At 41.4% G+C, this 15,166-nt stretch overlaps 1 protein-coding gene across 1 annotated transcript; it reads left to right on the plus strand.

Annotated features, from left to right (window-relative positions):
* Positions 1-8,864: 8,864 nt before the first annotated feature.
* On the plus strand, positions 8,865-14,795 carry LOC136462459 (uncharacterized). The gene is made up of 15 exons (XM_066461553.1): positions 8,865-9,253; positions 9,968-10,712; positions 10,795-10,863; positions 10,939-11,062; positions 11,597-11,708; positions 11,863-11,961; positions 12,052-12,351; positions 12,428-12,535; positions 12,835-12,906; positions 12,976-13,062; positions 13,301-13,372; positions 13,469-13,558; positions 14,029-14,136; positions 14,217-14,285; positions 14,460-14,795. The coding sequence occupies exons 1-15, from the start codon at positions 8,978-8,980 to the stop codon at positions 14,532-14,534; spliced, it is 2,406 nt and encodes an 801-aa protein (XP_066317650.1). The 5' UTR covers positions 8,865-8,977; the 3' UTR covers positions 14,535-14,795.
* The last annotated feature ends 371 nt before the right edge of the window (positions 14,796-15,166 follow it).

Genomic DNA, 15,166 nt, shown 5'->3' on the forward strand with positions numbered 1-15,166 from the left:
AGTGTTTTTTTAAGCCGGTTGTACAGTGTTTCATTCAATTTATTAATTTGTCTGGTCTCAAAACCTCATGATCTAATTCTTGCATGTGCGTGTCCGTGTAACTTCTAGCCAGAAAAGAAGAGATGCTATAATTGGCAACTATAAATTTGCAGCTTTTTTGCTTTAAAAAAATAATTGGCAACTATATATATCATGGACATTTTTTTTGGAGAGACTATTATTAAATATTGAACCTTTCTTTCTTCAATATAATGTGCATGAAGATGAAGGGGAACAATAAAGTATGTAGGAGGCTGAGCAGCAGCTTTTTTGTATAGCTCGAATTCTAGCTTATTGATTACAAATCTCGAGTAAACTAATAGTATTTATTTCTGTGTTCAAGATATCCACACGTAGGGCATTTATATATATATGGTTAGATTACTTTTTAGATATGAGATCCGAATCCGTCCAAGTGTTTTGGCGGTGACACACACACTATTGACAGGTACGTACGGCCAAGTGGACGTATGGACGACTAATCCTTTTCCGATTCGTACCAACCTTTAAGAATTTGTGAGCGACAGCAGTCACTTTAAGAATTTGGAGAGGAGCCCCTAGAGAGGAGAGCTGACCGATCGAGGACTTTATTTGATGCGCATGCTTAAAAAACTATTTAATGAATATTAGGGCCTTTTTTAGTTCCTTCCCCTAAAGTTTACTCTCTATCACATCGGATGTTTAGACACATGCATGGAGTATTAAATATAGACTAAAAAAATAACTCACTGCACAGATTGCGACTAATCTACGAGATAAATCTTTTAAGTCTAATTAGTCCATGATTTGACAATGTGGTGCTACAGTAGCATGTGCTAATGATAGATTAATTAGGCTTAATAAATTCGTCTCGTAGATTAGTGAAGACTTATGTAATTTATTTTATTATTACTATCCGAACACTCACATCTGACACCCCGATGTGACATCCCTAAATTTTACTCCCTAGATTTAAACACCACCTAGGTCCCATTTGATAGGTTCTTTTTCTTCCAAACTGTTTTTCTCCAGACAGGAGAATTCCTACCCAACAGATAAATTGTTTGATAAGAGAAATAGGAGAATCATTATAACTCAGGGTCTCAAATATCAAAATTGAGACTTGGGGTCCAGATAATATCATTATACAAGTTTAGGGATTGTTCCTGAATTTGTTATCTATATCCAGCATGAGTAGTAAGCTAGAAGGCTTACTCTTTCTTTCCAAATTATAGTCCACTTTAGCCTTTTGTTCCAAGTCAAACTTCTCTAAATTTGACCAAGTTTCTAGAAAAGTATATTAAACATCTATATTTGAAAACAAATAAACTAGTATCAAGACATAGTTAATAACGAAACTAATTTGATACTTATAGATGCTGATGCATTCTCTATAAACCTAGTCTAAAGTTAGAAAGGTCAAAGCTAAGATCTCGTTTGGCACAACTCTAGTTCACTAGTGAAGCTGTTTTTTTTTCCTTCAGCTCCACGAACAACTCTACCGATAGAGCTGAAGTTGTTTTGGTGGACTGTTTGGCAAAACATCTCCTCCAAGAGCAAGTGGGAGCTAGGAGAAGCTATTATTTTTAGCTTCATCGTCCACCCGCCGCTCGTGAGAGAGCATGTTTTAAAGAGTTCCTCAAGTGGAGTTGTTTCATTTACCTTGTTTAATTAGCACCAAATAGCTTCAAACAACTCCTTGAGTTGGTGGAGGACGACCTGTGTCAATTGAACTACAATTTAGTATGGGAAAATATTAATTAAGGCATTGATGATGATTCTTAGATATGGGCCTGTGTGTTTCTAGCTCATGATAAATAAGATGATCTAGATGGGGGAAGCTAGACACAATTCAGTCACACTTAAGCAATCTCCCTCACGTACGTGTAGGCTCCATCAGAGGGATCATCAATAATTTTTTTTATTCAATTGTGCTCGCTAATAACAATCAATTCGAGACCTCTTGCACTGATACATATATACAATGTTGATCTGAGTTATATGAACCGTTGACTAGTTAAGCCTAAAACTACTAAAGTAATAGAAAAATTGAATGCGTGGACAACTCTCTTTATACTTTGACACCGTACCCAAAATTGTAAGTTCCCATTGGAGAGTTGAGAGATGTACCACATGCATTGATGCATATAGAGTATATGGCTCCGTTCACGTGCCTTTAAATTTAACTTCGATTTTTTTTATCCAAAACAGTATTTTTCTATCATAAATTTTTTTTTTCAGATTCTTTCGAAATTCCTCCGAGCCAACGGCTATTTCTCGATCTCGCTCTCGCACACGTAAGCCGCCTGAAATTTTAACTGACGAAGTGGATAAGATCGAGGAGATGTGATCGAGGAGAGAAGTGGGCCCATATATAGTACCGTGGCCTACACACGTACAGGCGACAGTAGTACTAGTTATCTTGAAGGGGAGAAAAGCTGTGAAATTAAGATTTGATGGTGATGAGATCGAAGGGATTATTGCATTGCATGGATTGTGTTATTAATAATGTAATAATAGACTGATTAATAGAGACAGATAATACTCCTAGTATCGGAGAGAGATGGGAGCTGATTGTATTGTACTAGTATGTATGCATGTATCAGAGGGTCGAGAGCAAGATTAATATTCTGATAAGACTAAAAATGAAATGAATATACTCGTATATAGATAGATGGATGAAACTGTTGAATCATCATATCATCATCAGAGACAGATCGACCAGAGATCGAGGGGTGGCTCGTGGCTCGTGGGCAGGGCCACGGTTACGCCCAATTTTTTTTTTTATAATTTGACCCCTTTTTTATAAAAAAATTACATTTAGCTTCTTTAGACTTAAACTCATCTTTGGACCCTGAGGGTTGGCGTCAGGACTCATGGCGCCGAGATAACACGTCTCGGCACCACAGATCTTGACGTCGAGGTGTCTGGCCGTGCACAGTATGACATCCTAAGTGGCGTTTACGTGTCCGGTATCTCAGCGCCAGAATACATGACGTCGAGCTCGGCGCCACATATCTTGGCGCCGACCTGGTTACGCACCCGCGCGACGGGATAGGTGCGGGAGACACGGCCGCGAGGCGGACTGCGGCTGCTGCATGCGCCCCCTCCTCCCTCGGGACGCGTGGCTGGGTTTGCGGTGATAGTGTAAATCCTGTGACACCTACCCAGCCTGCAGAAAATATTATCTTCTTTACTCCTGGAATGGCTCTTGCAACTGCAAATGCAGATTTGACCTCCCAGAACGAATCCAAATCAGGAGAAGATGTTTCACATGGAAGAGTGAGCTCTTCAGCTGAAGGTAGGCCCTTATAAAAGGTTTTCCTGTTTCAGTGAAATTTGTTAATCACCATTTAGATCCCCCGAGTTGTGCCAAGAACTATGAAACTGGAACCAAATTTGTTGGATCTAAATTGGCCTAACTTGTTTACATCCTAACTCCACTATTTTATGTTAATAGGTGGCGATGCATTTGAGAGCTGGAAATTGTAGTACAGAAATGTTTGTATTTGATGTATACTTTTTTTTTTGTCCCATGCAGCTATCGGACAACTGGGTGCACAGCTTGGACCAGCACAACTGAACACTCTGCAACTTGAAGGTATTAGCTCAATGCTTGCCTGCTGTTTGTGCCACGTTTGCTTTCCATTTTGCTTTTAGAAATCACAGATTCTGTTGTTTCCTTAACTTTCAATCACATCCAGTCTTATTTTTAGTAAGAGCAGATGAATAAAACTAAAATCACTGAGATACGAGCTTAAGTCTGATTCTTGATGAAGTTCAATTTTAATCGGGAAGTAATCTGTGTTACCATCGCTATATAAAAACACTATCAAATTTTCACTGCATTTATGTAAAAACATATTAACATATGCAAGTGTTATCAAATTAAACATATCTAATTGAAGAATTTAGGCCTCTGGTCTGAATCTTGACTGAAACTAGCTGAAAAACACTATTCTGGCTGAATTGTTGTGAGAGAAAAACACTGTTCCGGCTGAAAAAAACAAGCGAGTAAGCCGAACGGGGCCTTAATGAAACTAACTTGATATTATGTTATTGTATTTTTTATATAATTATTCAAAGTTAGTAAAAATTGACTTTAATTTGAATAAAGCTAATATAAATTATATTTAAAACAGAGAGGGTAGATCATATTGGCATATTTAATTTCTCAGTGGTACAACTATCTTAGCCATCTACTTTTTCCTGTACTTAGATGTAATCTACCATTACTAGAGAAATAAATATACACACATAAATAGGGGCTAGTTGATGTGACTCTTCGAGTAATTCAGAATGCGTTGCACCATCTGTTCCTCTGCATGCGCTCCACGGTCCCCAGCCACGCGTCCCGAGGAAGGAGGGTGCATGCAGCAGCCGCAGTCCGCAGTCTGCCTCGCGGCCGTGTCTCCCGCACCCATCCCGTCGCGCGGGGACCTAGGTCGGCGTCAAGATCTGTGGCGTCGAGCTCAGCGCCAAAATATATGACGTCGAACTCGGCGCCATGTATTCTGGCGCCGAGGTATCGGCCACGTGAACGCCACATAGGATGCCCTACTATGCATGCACCTCGGCGTCAAGATCTGTGGCGCCGAGACGTGTTAACTCAACGCCATGAGTCATGGCGTCGACCCTCAGAGTCCAAGGGTCAAACGTATTTTTTTTTTCCAAAAAAAAAGCATCAAATTGTAAAAAATTAGGGCGGTTACGTGTGCTCACGTACGGTACGCCTCTCATGCATGGCAATGGCATGCACCCCGTCCAATGCGCGCGCCACCTCCCTCCCCGCCGGATCTCGATGTGGATGGGATCTGATCTCTTCCGCCTACAGACTCTGTGGCCTCGCTAGCTCCATCTCCGTTCTCCGCCTCCGTGCACGTCACTGTCCTCCTCCACCGAATAACAATGGAAGGTCATTGATCGATCAATTGATGGCGCCGCGGCCGCGCTAGCTCGTCGGAATAAAGCATCCGACGACGGTCCCCTTCTGCTTTTTCTTTATTATTATTATTTGAGGAATATGACATTTCTCTCTTTTATTTCTTTTCATTTCAAATTCAAAACTCGTGCTCATTTGGACACCGGCCGGCCAATGTATAACAAGCATGTGTGGAACAAATAAAAACAAGTTTATTCTACTTTGTTTTCTTTTTATTATTATTATTTATTACGAGTAAGTCCTACACATATATACCTACGTAATCTCTTCCTCCGATGATCATGCAACAATCCAAACAACTAGTAACATGCATGCAAAGCATTGTCGTCAAAGTCTCTTGTGAGATATGTCCCAGTTCTAAATCCGTAAATCGTAAGTTGGTTTAATTAGTTTAGTTTTCTCCTAATAAGTGTGTGAGATACCAATGGCCGTGGTACGTACCACGCGTTGGAATAAAGCATTCAACTGTCCCTTTCTTTTCCTTTATTAGCAGAGAGATAAGATCTCTCTCTCTCTCTCGAATTCACACGCTTATTTAATTTGAACACCAATATACAAAGATTCATGCATTTGTTCAGGGAAAAAACAAGTTACTAATTCTGGTATTTAAGCCCTACCTTCCTGGGGCGGATCTAAGAAAATAGGTTAGGAAGGGGCTTCTTCCATCATCTTCTATCTCTAGCCCCCTTCTTTTAAGTTTTTATCACATCTCGGTGCTAGATTCACCCTTGCTTCCTGCTCTGATCCTGATATAACAACTAGATAGTACTCCGATCCACCCATTGTAAATTGTAAGTCGTTTAGCTTTCTATAGGTATATAGTTTTTACTATGTATCTAGACATAGGGGCTATTTGGTTCGCCACGCCACACATGCGGCCGCCACCAACCGTTGGCCAGTGTTTGGTTTGCATGCAAATGATGGCAGCCACACGTTTCTCTAGTTCATTTTCTCGCCACGGTTGTGGCGGCCAAATACTTTGCCACAGGCTTGGGCAACGCCACAACTGCTGTGGCAGCCTTTGGCCGGGGACCAAACAGCCCTATAATGTATATCTATTTAGCCAGGTGCATAGCAAAAGCTATGTGCCTACCTGGAAAAGTCAAAATAACTTACAATTTAGAACAGAGAGAGTAACATTTAGTGCGTCGTCGAACCCTTGAGATCCTTAGCTCCTCGTAGGTGAGCTTTGTCCAGGGACGTATGGTGGAGGCTACACCGAATCCCTTGCATTGACAAATCAGTGCAAAGTCATACATTTTGGATCTGTCACCTCAGGGTCCGTGGTCCATCGCCATCGAATAGGTAGACCACAATGTGAAGGGACTCATCTTGAGGAAGAGGGATACCGAGAGAGATCTAAAGAAAGAGGAGAGGCGCCATGGGTGAAGAATGAGATAGGGAGAGGAGTGGGAGCAGCGGGGTGAGCGGAGTGGGAGAGGAAAACCCTAGTACTTTATATTGGTCATGGCCATGTAGGTTGGACCGGCCTGCTAATTGGTCCTCTGGTCTATTTTTTGTGATGTGGCCCACGTAAGCATTGGCTTTGACAAATCAGATTTACAAAAGGTGGTTATACATAAAGTTTGTCTCTGAAAATGAACCTACCTCTTTAAGGGTCTATTTGATTCCCTCCTCTAAAATTTAAAGCTCTAAAAACTTTAGAGCACTTTAGCTCAGTTTTGAGATCTAAAGCTCTAATGTGAGATGGACTAAAGTCTAGAGCTAACTTTAGACCATCTGTTTGGAGACTTTAGCTCTAAAACTTAGAGGAAATGATCCAAACAGACTGTAAATAAACTAAATTGTCTTTAAAAATCAAATTTATAGTAGTGATTGAGATCAAAGCCTCTCCGTAACCATCGGTGACTCATGTGCTAGCTTTTCCACGTTTGTCGTGAGTTTTGAAGATAATAGTAGTCCACAGTAAGACATAGACAAACAATATAGTTAATGTAAATGAAAAAAAGATATTAAACGTACGGGAGAGACGACGTATAGACTACATTTTTTCTCCTTACTGATGTGCACGCGCCACAAAGTGGACCACAAAAACCAATAGCGCGCTCTTCATTCAATAAAGTTGGACTGAAGAGGCTGTTAGCGTCAAAATCTCTTTGCTAGTTATATAGGGTCTATTTGGTTGTGTTCCTAAAGCTAGCGTGGCTTACATTTTAAGCCAGGACAGCCTAAAACAGGCTCCAGCAATGTAACCTTAGGTTGTTTGGTTGGTCTTGGCTATGATGATAGAATCACCTTGCATAAGAATAGAGGTGGACTTACCACCATCCACCAACAGCAGCACCATATTCGGCGAGCAACGAATCCACACAATCCCCACCGTGGCAACACTAGTCGCCTCCGATGGCCCTCCGGCGCGGGTCTCGCATCATCAAGCTTCATGATTCCAACCCACCCCTCCTCGCCCGGGTGCCGGGGGCCGTCCCTGCGCCCTCGCGCGACGAGGGCCTTCTCGCGAAGCACCCGCGCGTCGCCCCCTCGAGCGCCTTCGCTGCGCACCCCGTCTTCGCCCTCATCGTTGGTCCGGGCTGTTTCCGTCGCCGCCTCCAGGGCGCGCACCGAGCGAGAGGGCGAGGTGCGCGTCCTTGCCGACCAGGCGACGCACATTGATCGTCTCCAGTTGCGCGCCCTCGTTCAACTAAACCATCAGAGAGAATAATAAAAAACAACCAGCATGAGGAACATATATAAAGCCTATTTGGCATCACTCCTGCCGAAGAGTATAGCTCTCGTTTTGGTATAAAAAATAGCTCCAGCTTCTCTCGTATGCTAAAAAATGGTTCCTCCTCCAAAAGGTATTTGGTACGACTTCTTTGGCTCCTCTACCGAAGCTCTGTGAGTCGAAGCCGTGCCAATTTAAACACGCCCGTGTTGCTCCATGGGACTAAACTACATGAGAATTCAAAAATGAAGTCTTTTGAGTCTGAGGGAGTAGAAATTAACAATTACTCCATCCATTCCAAAATATAAGTCATTTCAAGAATTTTGAAGGTCAAAGCATCTCAAGTTTGACCAAAATTAGTTAATAATTAGCTAGCATGGTAAGACGAGTCACGAGATATGTGTAGCCATGGAGAGAGAAATGGGAAGAAATGTGTCTCCGTGAGCCGCATGCCCAATTAATTGAATAGTTTGACAATAATAATATAGTTGAAAACTCTACATAAATAAAGCTAAGGAACGAAGCGTACATATGTGACAACGGCATTATTGCCACATGGAAAATATGGAGGCCGTTTGCATATGTACATGTATTGCCTCGTTCTTTGTTCTTGTCCTTGTGAAAACAATACTAAATTCTTTCATTTTACTCTTTTTCTATAAAAACAGAGATATTGTAGATTCACCAAAAAATCATAGACTTATTAGGATTTCTTCACTCATGGTCGACAAGCCACTAGTAGCTTTGCGTGAAAACTTAAGCCGCAACCGTAACGAAAATTTGATTATAGTAGTGCTTTTTCAAATTTTTGTGGGTACATATGCACCGACGAGCCACTATGTAGCTTCGCCACTGTCACCGACTTGTTAGGATTTCTTCACTCATGGTCGACGAAGAGCTCAGTGTGTAGCAAAAACCATCTAGACTTGAGACGTGCTCGCAACCCCTTGCATCGTCTAATAGATCGGTCAGATAATTTAATCCATGTTTATTTTATTCTACGTTCTTAAAAGTAACATAATAAAACTTTCCACTAAGAATGACCAAACAAATTTCACATTCCTAGGTTTTTTTTTGAGCAAAATTTCACATTCCTAGGTGGAGAAACTCAAACAAAGAGGCCCTAGGCCCGCGTACAATCGGGCCTCTAGCCCACATGCGACCCTACTACGCTGGCTACTTGTGAACACGCACTAACAGGTCCCCGCCTTCACTTACACACTTCTCGAACGTTATCTTGCCTCGGCAGTCGGCACTGCCGCCGTGACATCTGCGTCCTGTGAGCTCCTCCTCCTCGCCAGTCGCCACTCGTCGACTGCTCTGGCCGGCCGGCCATGGAGGCCTACGTGGGTGCCGCGCCCGCGGCCGGCGTGTTCGCGGGCTACGGCACCGCAGCCACGCGCCCCTTCATCCTCCGCCTTCGCCGCCGCCGCCGCGTCGGAGGCGGCGGGTCTCCGCGTTCCAGCGCCGGGCGAGTGCGCCTCGTCCGGGCGCCGCCGCCGCGCGCCGCTGGGGACGCGGGGGACCTGCCCCCGCTCGACAAGTGGGACATTATGGAGCTGGATTTCGGCAGGTTCCTCGGGGAGGACCCCAAGCTTACCCTCGCGAAGGTCCGCCCCGTTTCTTGCTTCAGATTATCTCGTGGCTGTAGCTAGATAATATGATGACCAGCGTAAAAATGTCCTCTTGCTCACTATTTGAATGGAAGTTTAGGCGTGCTTTGGGGTACTTTTGGTGTTTAGTTCCACCTACTAAAATTTAGTCCCTTTCACATCGAATGTTCGGATACATGCACGGAGTATTAAAATTAGACTAATTAAAAAACTAATTGCACACATTGATACTAATTTACGAGACGAATCTATTAAGCCTAATTAGACTCATGTTTAGTCTTTCTAATCAGTACCTAAATACCCAATGTGACATCTCCTAAACTTGTCCCCGGATCCAAACACCCCGCCGCTTTGGTTACTGTTTCAGTTGTAGTCAATCCAATAAAGAATACTGTGACATGCGTGGTAATTTTTTCATATACCTGACCAGTATAGATTGGTCCTACTGGGTTAGTTAAATTTCTCAAACACAACCCAGCTAATTTTGTAACAACATAAACCTTTTTTTTTGGCCTCTCAGTAGTATTGCTTTTGAAAAGAATGACGACTCCAAACAATAAAAAAGGTAAATTACAGGTGCATGATGAAGTTTGAATTCCATCGGAAACTAGCTTCTGTTTACATGATGCTATCTGCTTTGCTAGTGTGTACCGAAAGCATGGTTACTATCACTTCATTTGACTTGCATATTTTATGGGATGACTCTTTCAGATTCTTCTTAAGAAGTCAGATCCGGATGCCTCATCCCTCGATGTAGAGAAACTAATTGCCACAAAAAAGGACAAGCTAGATGATATTCTGAGGGAGTGCATAGAAGCTAATAAGAAGGACCAGGGTTTCAACACATCAGAAAGTGGATCCCCTTTGAATACGACACGTCCGACAACAAGCAAGCCGACTGAAAGCAAAAGTTCTTTGAATATTTCCAGGCCTGTTATGGGCAAACCTATCCAAGACGGGCCTCCATTGACTTTACTTCGACCAGCAGGAAGCAAACCGAAGCAAGATGAACCTTCTCTGGCTCCGTTGCGACCAGTTGGAAGCAAAGCAAATGAAGATACACCTTCATTAATGTTGTCGCGGCCAATTGGGAGCAAACCAAAGGTACGGGACACTCCGATACAGGACAGTTGGCCCAGTAAAGAGAGTTTAGCTGCTGCAACAGAGCTCAGTGAGGTGGGGAGCATCTCAAGAGCAAGCAAGGTGGATGTCACCTTGCGGAAACCCACCGTGTATCAGAGTGAGGATGATGATTTGAAGTCGAAGCTTAAAATCAAGCCAAATATTAACCTGAAAATGAGGAAAGATATGAACGAGGACTTAATGAACATTTCTCTCCTTCAAAAGCCAGATGTTGCAAAAGATACTTCTAATCCAGAGCAGGACAATGCCTCTGCTAGCCCTGCCACAGTTTCTGCTATAGTGGATAACAGCGAACTTGAGCCAGAATCAAATGGTGAGGTACAATGCCCCCAAACAAGACCCAAAAGTTAAACAGTTCTTTTTGAAGCTGATGATGCATATGTTCCAAATTTCAGGTCTTGATGAAAAATTAGTAACTGAAAATGTTCATGAATCATCTGGGCTTGATGACGATTCTACTGCAGGTAAGGAAGGCATGAAGTAGCTGTAATTTGTTTTCTTTTCAACTATTATGCTAATATTATGTTGGTGTTTTCAAGGACTACAGCCATCAGGTCAAACTTTCATTCAAGAAACAAGTACTTCTGCTGGACCAGTGGATAACCAATCAGCTACCAGCAACAATTTCTCTATGCAGGCTTTCTTGCAAGGAAAACCTAAAAGGTTCTTACTTCAGGAACTATGCAGTTATATTTTTAGCACATAACTTTTATCACTAGATATCTGGATCCTTATTTGAAGATCACATGGAAAATATTGTTGAAATTGTTGAAAAGCAAGGATTTGTACAGTGGTTATGAAAGTTCTACTTCACGCCTGTATTTTCTCATCATGATATTCACTTACTTTTCATAACTTTGTAAAGTTATCTAGTACACATGCGTCTTGCTATTGCTGTGCTAATGCCCTGAAACCTTCTTGTTTAATAACTTCTACTCTTTTACGAACATGAAATGTTCCTTACCATGTTCCGTGCACATTTATTTGCTTACTCCACACTCATGTACTTGTGATTGCATGTAGGTGATTATGACATGTACACACCTACCATTTTGGTAACATAGTAGGAACATCATGTGGCTGGAATAATTGAGCATTCCTTTGTTCCCTGCTTTTGTGCTTTTCAAAATAATTGTATCATTAAGGTTTCATGCATGCTATTATCTTACAACTAACATGGCGTTTATTACTTTGTAGAGAAAACCAATCTGCTGAAATATTGCCATCTGAAGTAGATGAAAAGATGAATGCTACTGATAATAAAAATTATGTTGATGATGGGGGAAATGTCTTACCATCAAAACTGGAGGTAATTTCCTAATGTTTGAGCTAGCCTCTAAAGGTTTTGCACAACAACAACACTTCTTAGAGTGTGGATATAGCTTCAATGGCATTAGGTGTTCTCCTTATAGGGCTGTACTTGACCATTACATTGAACTTAAGTTCCTGAGTCACTAATGCAGGACATCACAGAGAGTGACTGGACAAGGTTAGAGCATTACGCAAGTACTGGAGAAAAGGTTGAGGTGGAGCTGATAAATTGCAGTGCAAAGGGATTTGTTGTAAGTTTTTAGTTAGGTTTCGTATATTTTCTTATTTTATGAAACTATAGCATTGTTCTTTTCTGAGCCCTGTTATGTTTTCCTTGCCAGGTGTCACTTGACTCACTGATAGGTTTCTTACCATACCGTAATCTTGCTACAAAGTGGAAATTCTTAGCCTTTGAGACTTGGTTAAGAAGGAAGGGTGGCGATCCTTCCTTGTATAAGCAGAGTTTGGGATTAGATGATAATTTTGAGGTTAATGACATGAACATAGAACCAGAATCTAGCTCAGTTTCCAAAATAGCTGGTGAGGATCAAGAATCTGTGTCATCTAAGCCGAAGTTTGAAGATCTTATTCGAGCATACAACCAAGAAAAATCCAAGTTTTTATCATCATTTATTGGTCAAGTATGCATCTGAATTTAGTGTCCTATCATTTTGTGTGCATTGATATTATCGTAGTTAGCGTGCTGTTGTTTCGCAGAGACTCCGAGTATCAGTTGTCCTGGCTGACAGAAACTCCAAGCGGATATTTTTCTCTATGAAGCCAAAAGAGAGTGAAGAATTTATCCAGAAAAAGAAAAACCTGATGGTACTTTCCTTGTTTATATGCTCCTGACTTTTATGGATATATTTATGCCATCAAACTTGAAAAATCGTCAACAAAACGTTGGATTATCTATCAAGTTGCAAAGCACTGATATACAAGAGCAAGTAGGAGGGGAATCAAGATGTCTTGTATTTGAATATTTGACTCTTTCTTTCTGCATCACGAGTTCATGACTGAAAACCACAACATTTTTGTAGTCCCACTCACAGCTGAAACGGAAAGACACTTTCTCTATTACCCTAATTGGTTTGCATGCTATTCACTACTTCCTTATTCTGCAGGCTAGGCTCAACGTAGGAGATATTGTTCAGTGCACTGTCAAGAGATTTGTTTACTTCGGGATATTTGTTGAGGTAGATCCAGTTCCTGCTAGTGCTGTATGATTTTCATCAAATATTATCATCTGACTATTTCTTTCAAAGGTTGAAGGTGTTCCTGCATTGATTCAGCAGTGGGAAGTGTCATGGGATGACACCTTAGATCCAGCAGTTTCTTACAAAATTGGTCAGGTAATTCTGGCAGTTTGCTGTTGTGATCCTCCCTTTATTTATCATCTTCCTTTTTTATTTGTTGGCCTTTCAGAACAATATCTTACCTTTTTTTTTATGAGTATGTCAAGGAAATGTGAGATAAAAACTCATAGGTTTTGTCACCTTTATCTGATTTTATCTTTTGTCTTTGTTTTGTTTAATACTGCTAAAATGCTCATAGTGCTATAGTTTCTGAGAATTGTTTTTTCGTTTTCAGGTTGTGGATGCTAAAGTTATTCAACTGGACTACAATAATAGCCGTATATTTTTGTCACTTAAAGATGTAAAGGTACTGGAGCATTCCTTTGATCCACATTTGTGAGTATGTTAATTGGTGGTTTCAATTATTCCTTTGTTAATTCTTGCACTGAACTCCGATATGCAGCCAAATCTATCCATAGGTGCTTTGGAAGCAGTAATTGGTGAGGATTTATCACTTGGTGGAGCTCTTGAACCTGTGCAGGCAGATTTCGAGGTTTGCATTAAATTATGACCGACAATAGTGTATCATGTACAATGAGGACCAAGCATTCCTCCTTTCCTGTATGGGCTCGTGTTACTCCGCCACTTGCGTCAGCTTGTGGTCTGTAGTTTCTTTTCTGCACAGATGGGTTTGTGTCGCAGACATGCCTGTGTCAGAGTCCATGGAAAACTTGGACTGCTCAATCTGAATTACCAATGGTTTTTTTAGCTTGGGAACTTCCCACATATGATCCAGCTCCTTTTCTTTGGTTGCCTTCAATCTAAGCTACATTTCTTATATTAATGGACATGTCGAGTTTAAGAATGTCTGACCTGGATATCCCGTGCCCTGAAATGGTTTATGAAGCTTATGGTCTTGTGCCGTTTTACTCCTCTCTTTTATGTCTTCTCGTCTCTTTGGATGATTCCATTTATGCCGCAATGTTCTTGTAACCCTTGGATGCATGATTGAATAATTTGTAGTGGCCTGAGGTAGATGCCCTTATGGAAGAGATGTGGAAAATAGAGGGTGTAAGAGATGTTTATAAAGGACGATTCTTCCAAAGCCCAGGGTTAGCTCCTACGTTTCAGGTAAGATGTGCACCTTGGTTCCTGGGACTACTACTCCCCGAAAGTTTTTGTTTTTCTGAACAAAGATGATTTCTTGGCAGGTTTACATGGCACCTGTGGTTGGTCCGAAATACAAACTCCTGGCACGGTATGGAAACAATGTTCAAGAGGTAAGGATTCGAACCTCAGATAGTGAGTGGTTCAAATTAAACGAGATATCCAACTCCAAGTAGATTAGAGACAGTAGGCTTTTAATAGTTAGTATTTTGTGTAGAAGTAGATTGGAAACGTACTATAGCTGGCTACATGGTGACATAATGTATATACTATTTGCTGTTGTGCAGGTGATGGTGGAGACAACACTTGGGAAAGAAGAGTTGAAAGAGGCAATTTTGATGTGCACTAATAGGGTTAGCTGAATAGTTAGGATCTCCATGATGTGCATTTGATGGGGACCGATTTCTCAGGTTACTCGTATGCATATATCATTGGATCTACATAAACATAGCATATGTCATGGGATCTCCATGACGCCCATGAATTTGATGCGTAGATGTATTTTATTTTCGCTTCTTCCTCCTGGGAGGGCCTGAAGCATGTGAGGGATTGGAACAGCATACGGATTATATCTGGTTAAAGACGTCACTGATAAAGCAGAGAAGAAGCTTAATTTTGTTGCATGCCTGCAGATTTCTTTTTATCAGAATGGTGATAAAATTTGCGGTTCATTTTGTGCAACAACCACGTTTTCATCGTCTCCACTTGAAGTTTCGTATGTCTAAAACCGACCAAAATGTCTTGGAATAGGAGTGTACGCTGATCTAACCTGCAATGGTACGGTTGGACCAAGTTAGAGACAATGTAGTTGTACCAAAATTTGGGACAATGTGCAAGAGGAAAGGACTTTCAAGCTCACAGACGAAATCAAACAGTAGACTATAACAAGTTATTTTATGAAAGGAGTAATATATGGTCCTGGGTTATTTTTCTGCGTGCTGCTCTCTTCAATCTTTACAACCTTTCCTTTGTAGAGAATAAATACGAAACTATT

The sequence above is a fragment of the Miscanthus floridulus genome, chromosome 7 (assembly GCF_019320115.1).
Source record: "Miscanthus floridulus cultivar M001 chromosome 7, ASM1932011v1, whole genome shotgun sequence".
Lineage (NCBI taxonomy): Eukaryota > Viridiplantae > Streptophyta > Magnoliopsida > Poales > Poaceae > Miscanthus > Miscanthus floridulus.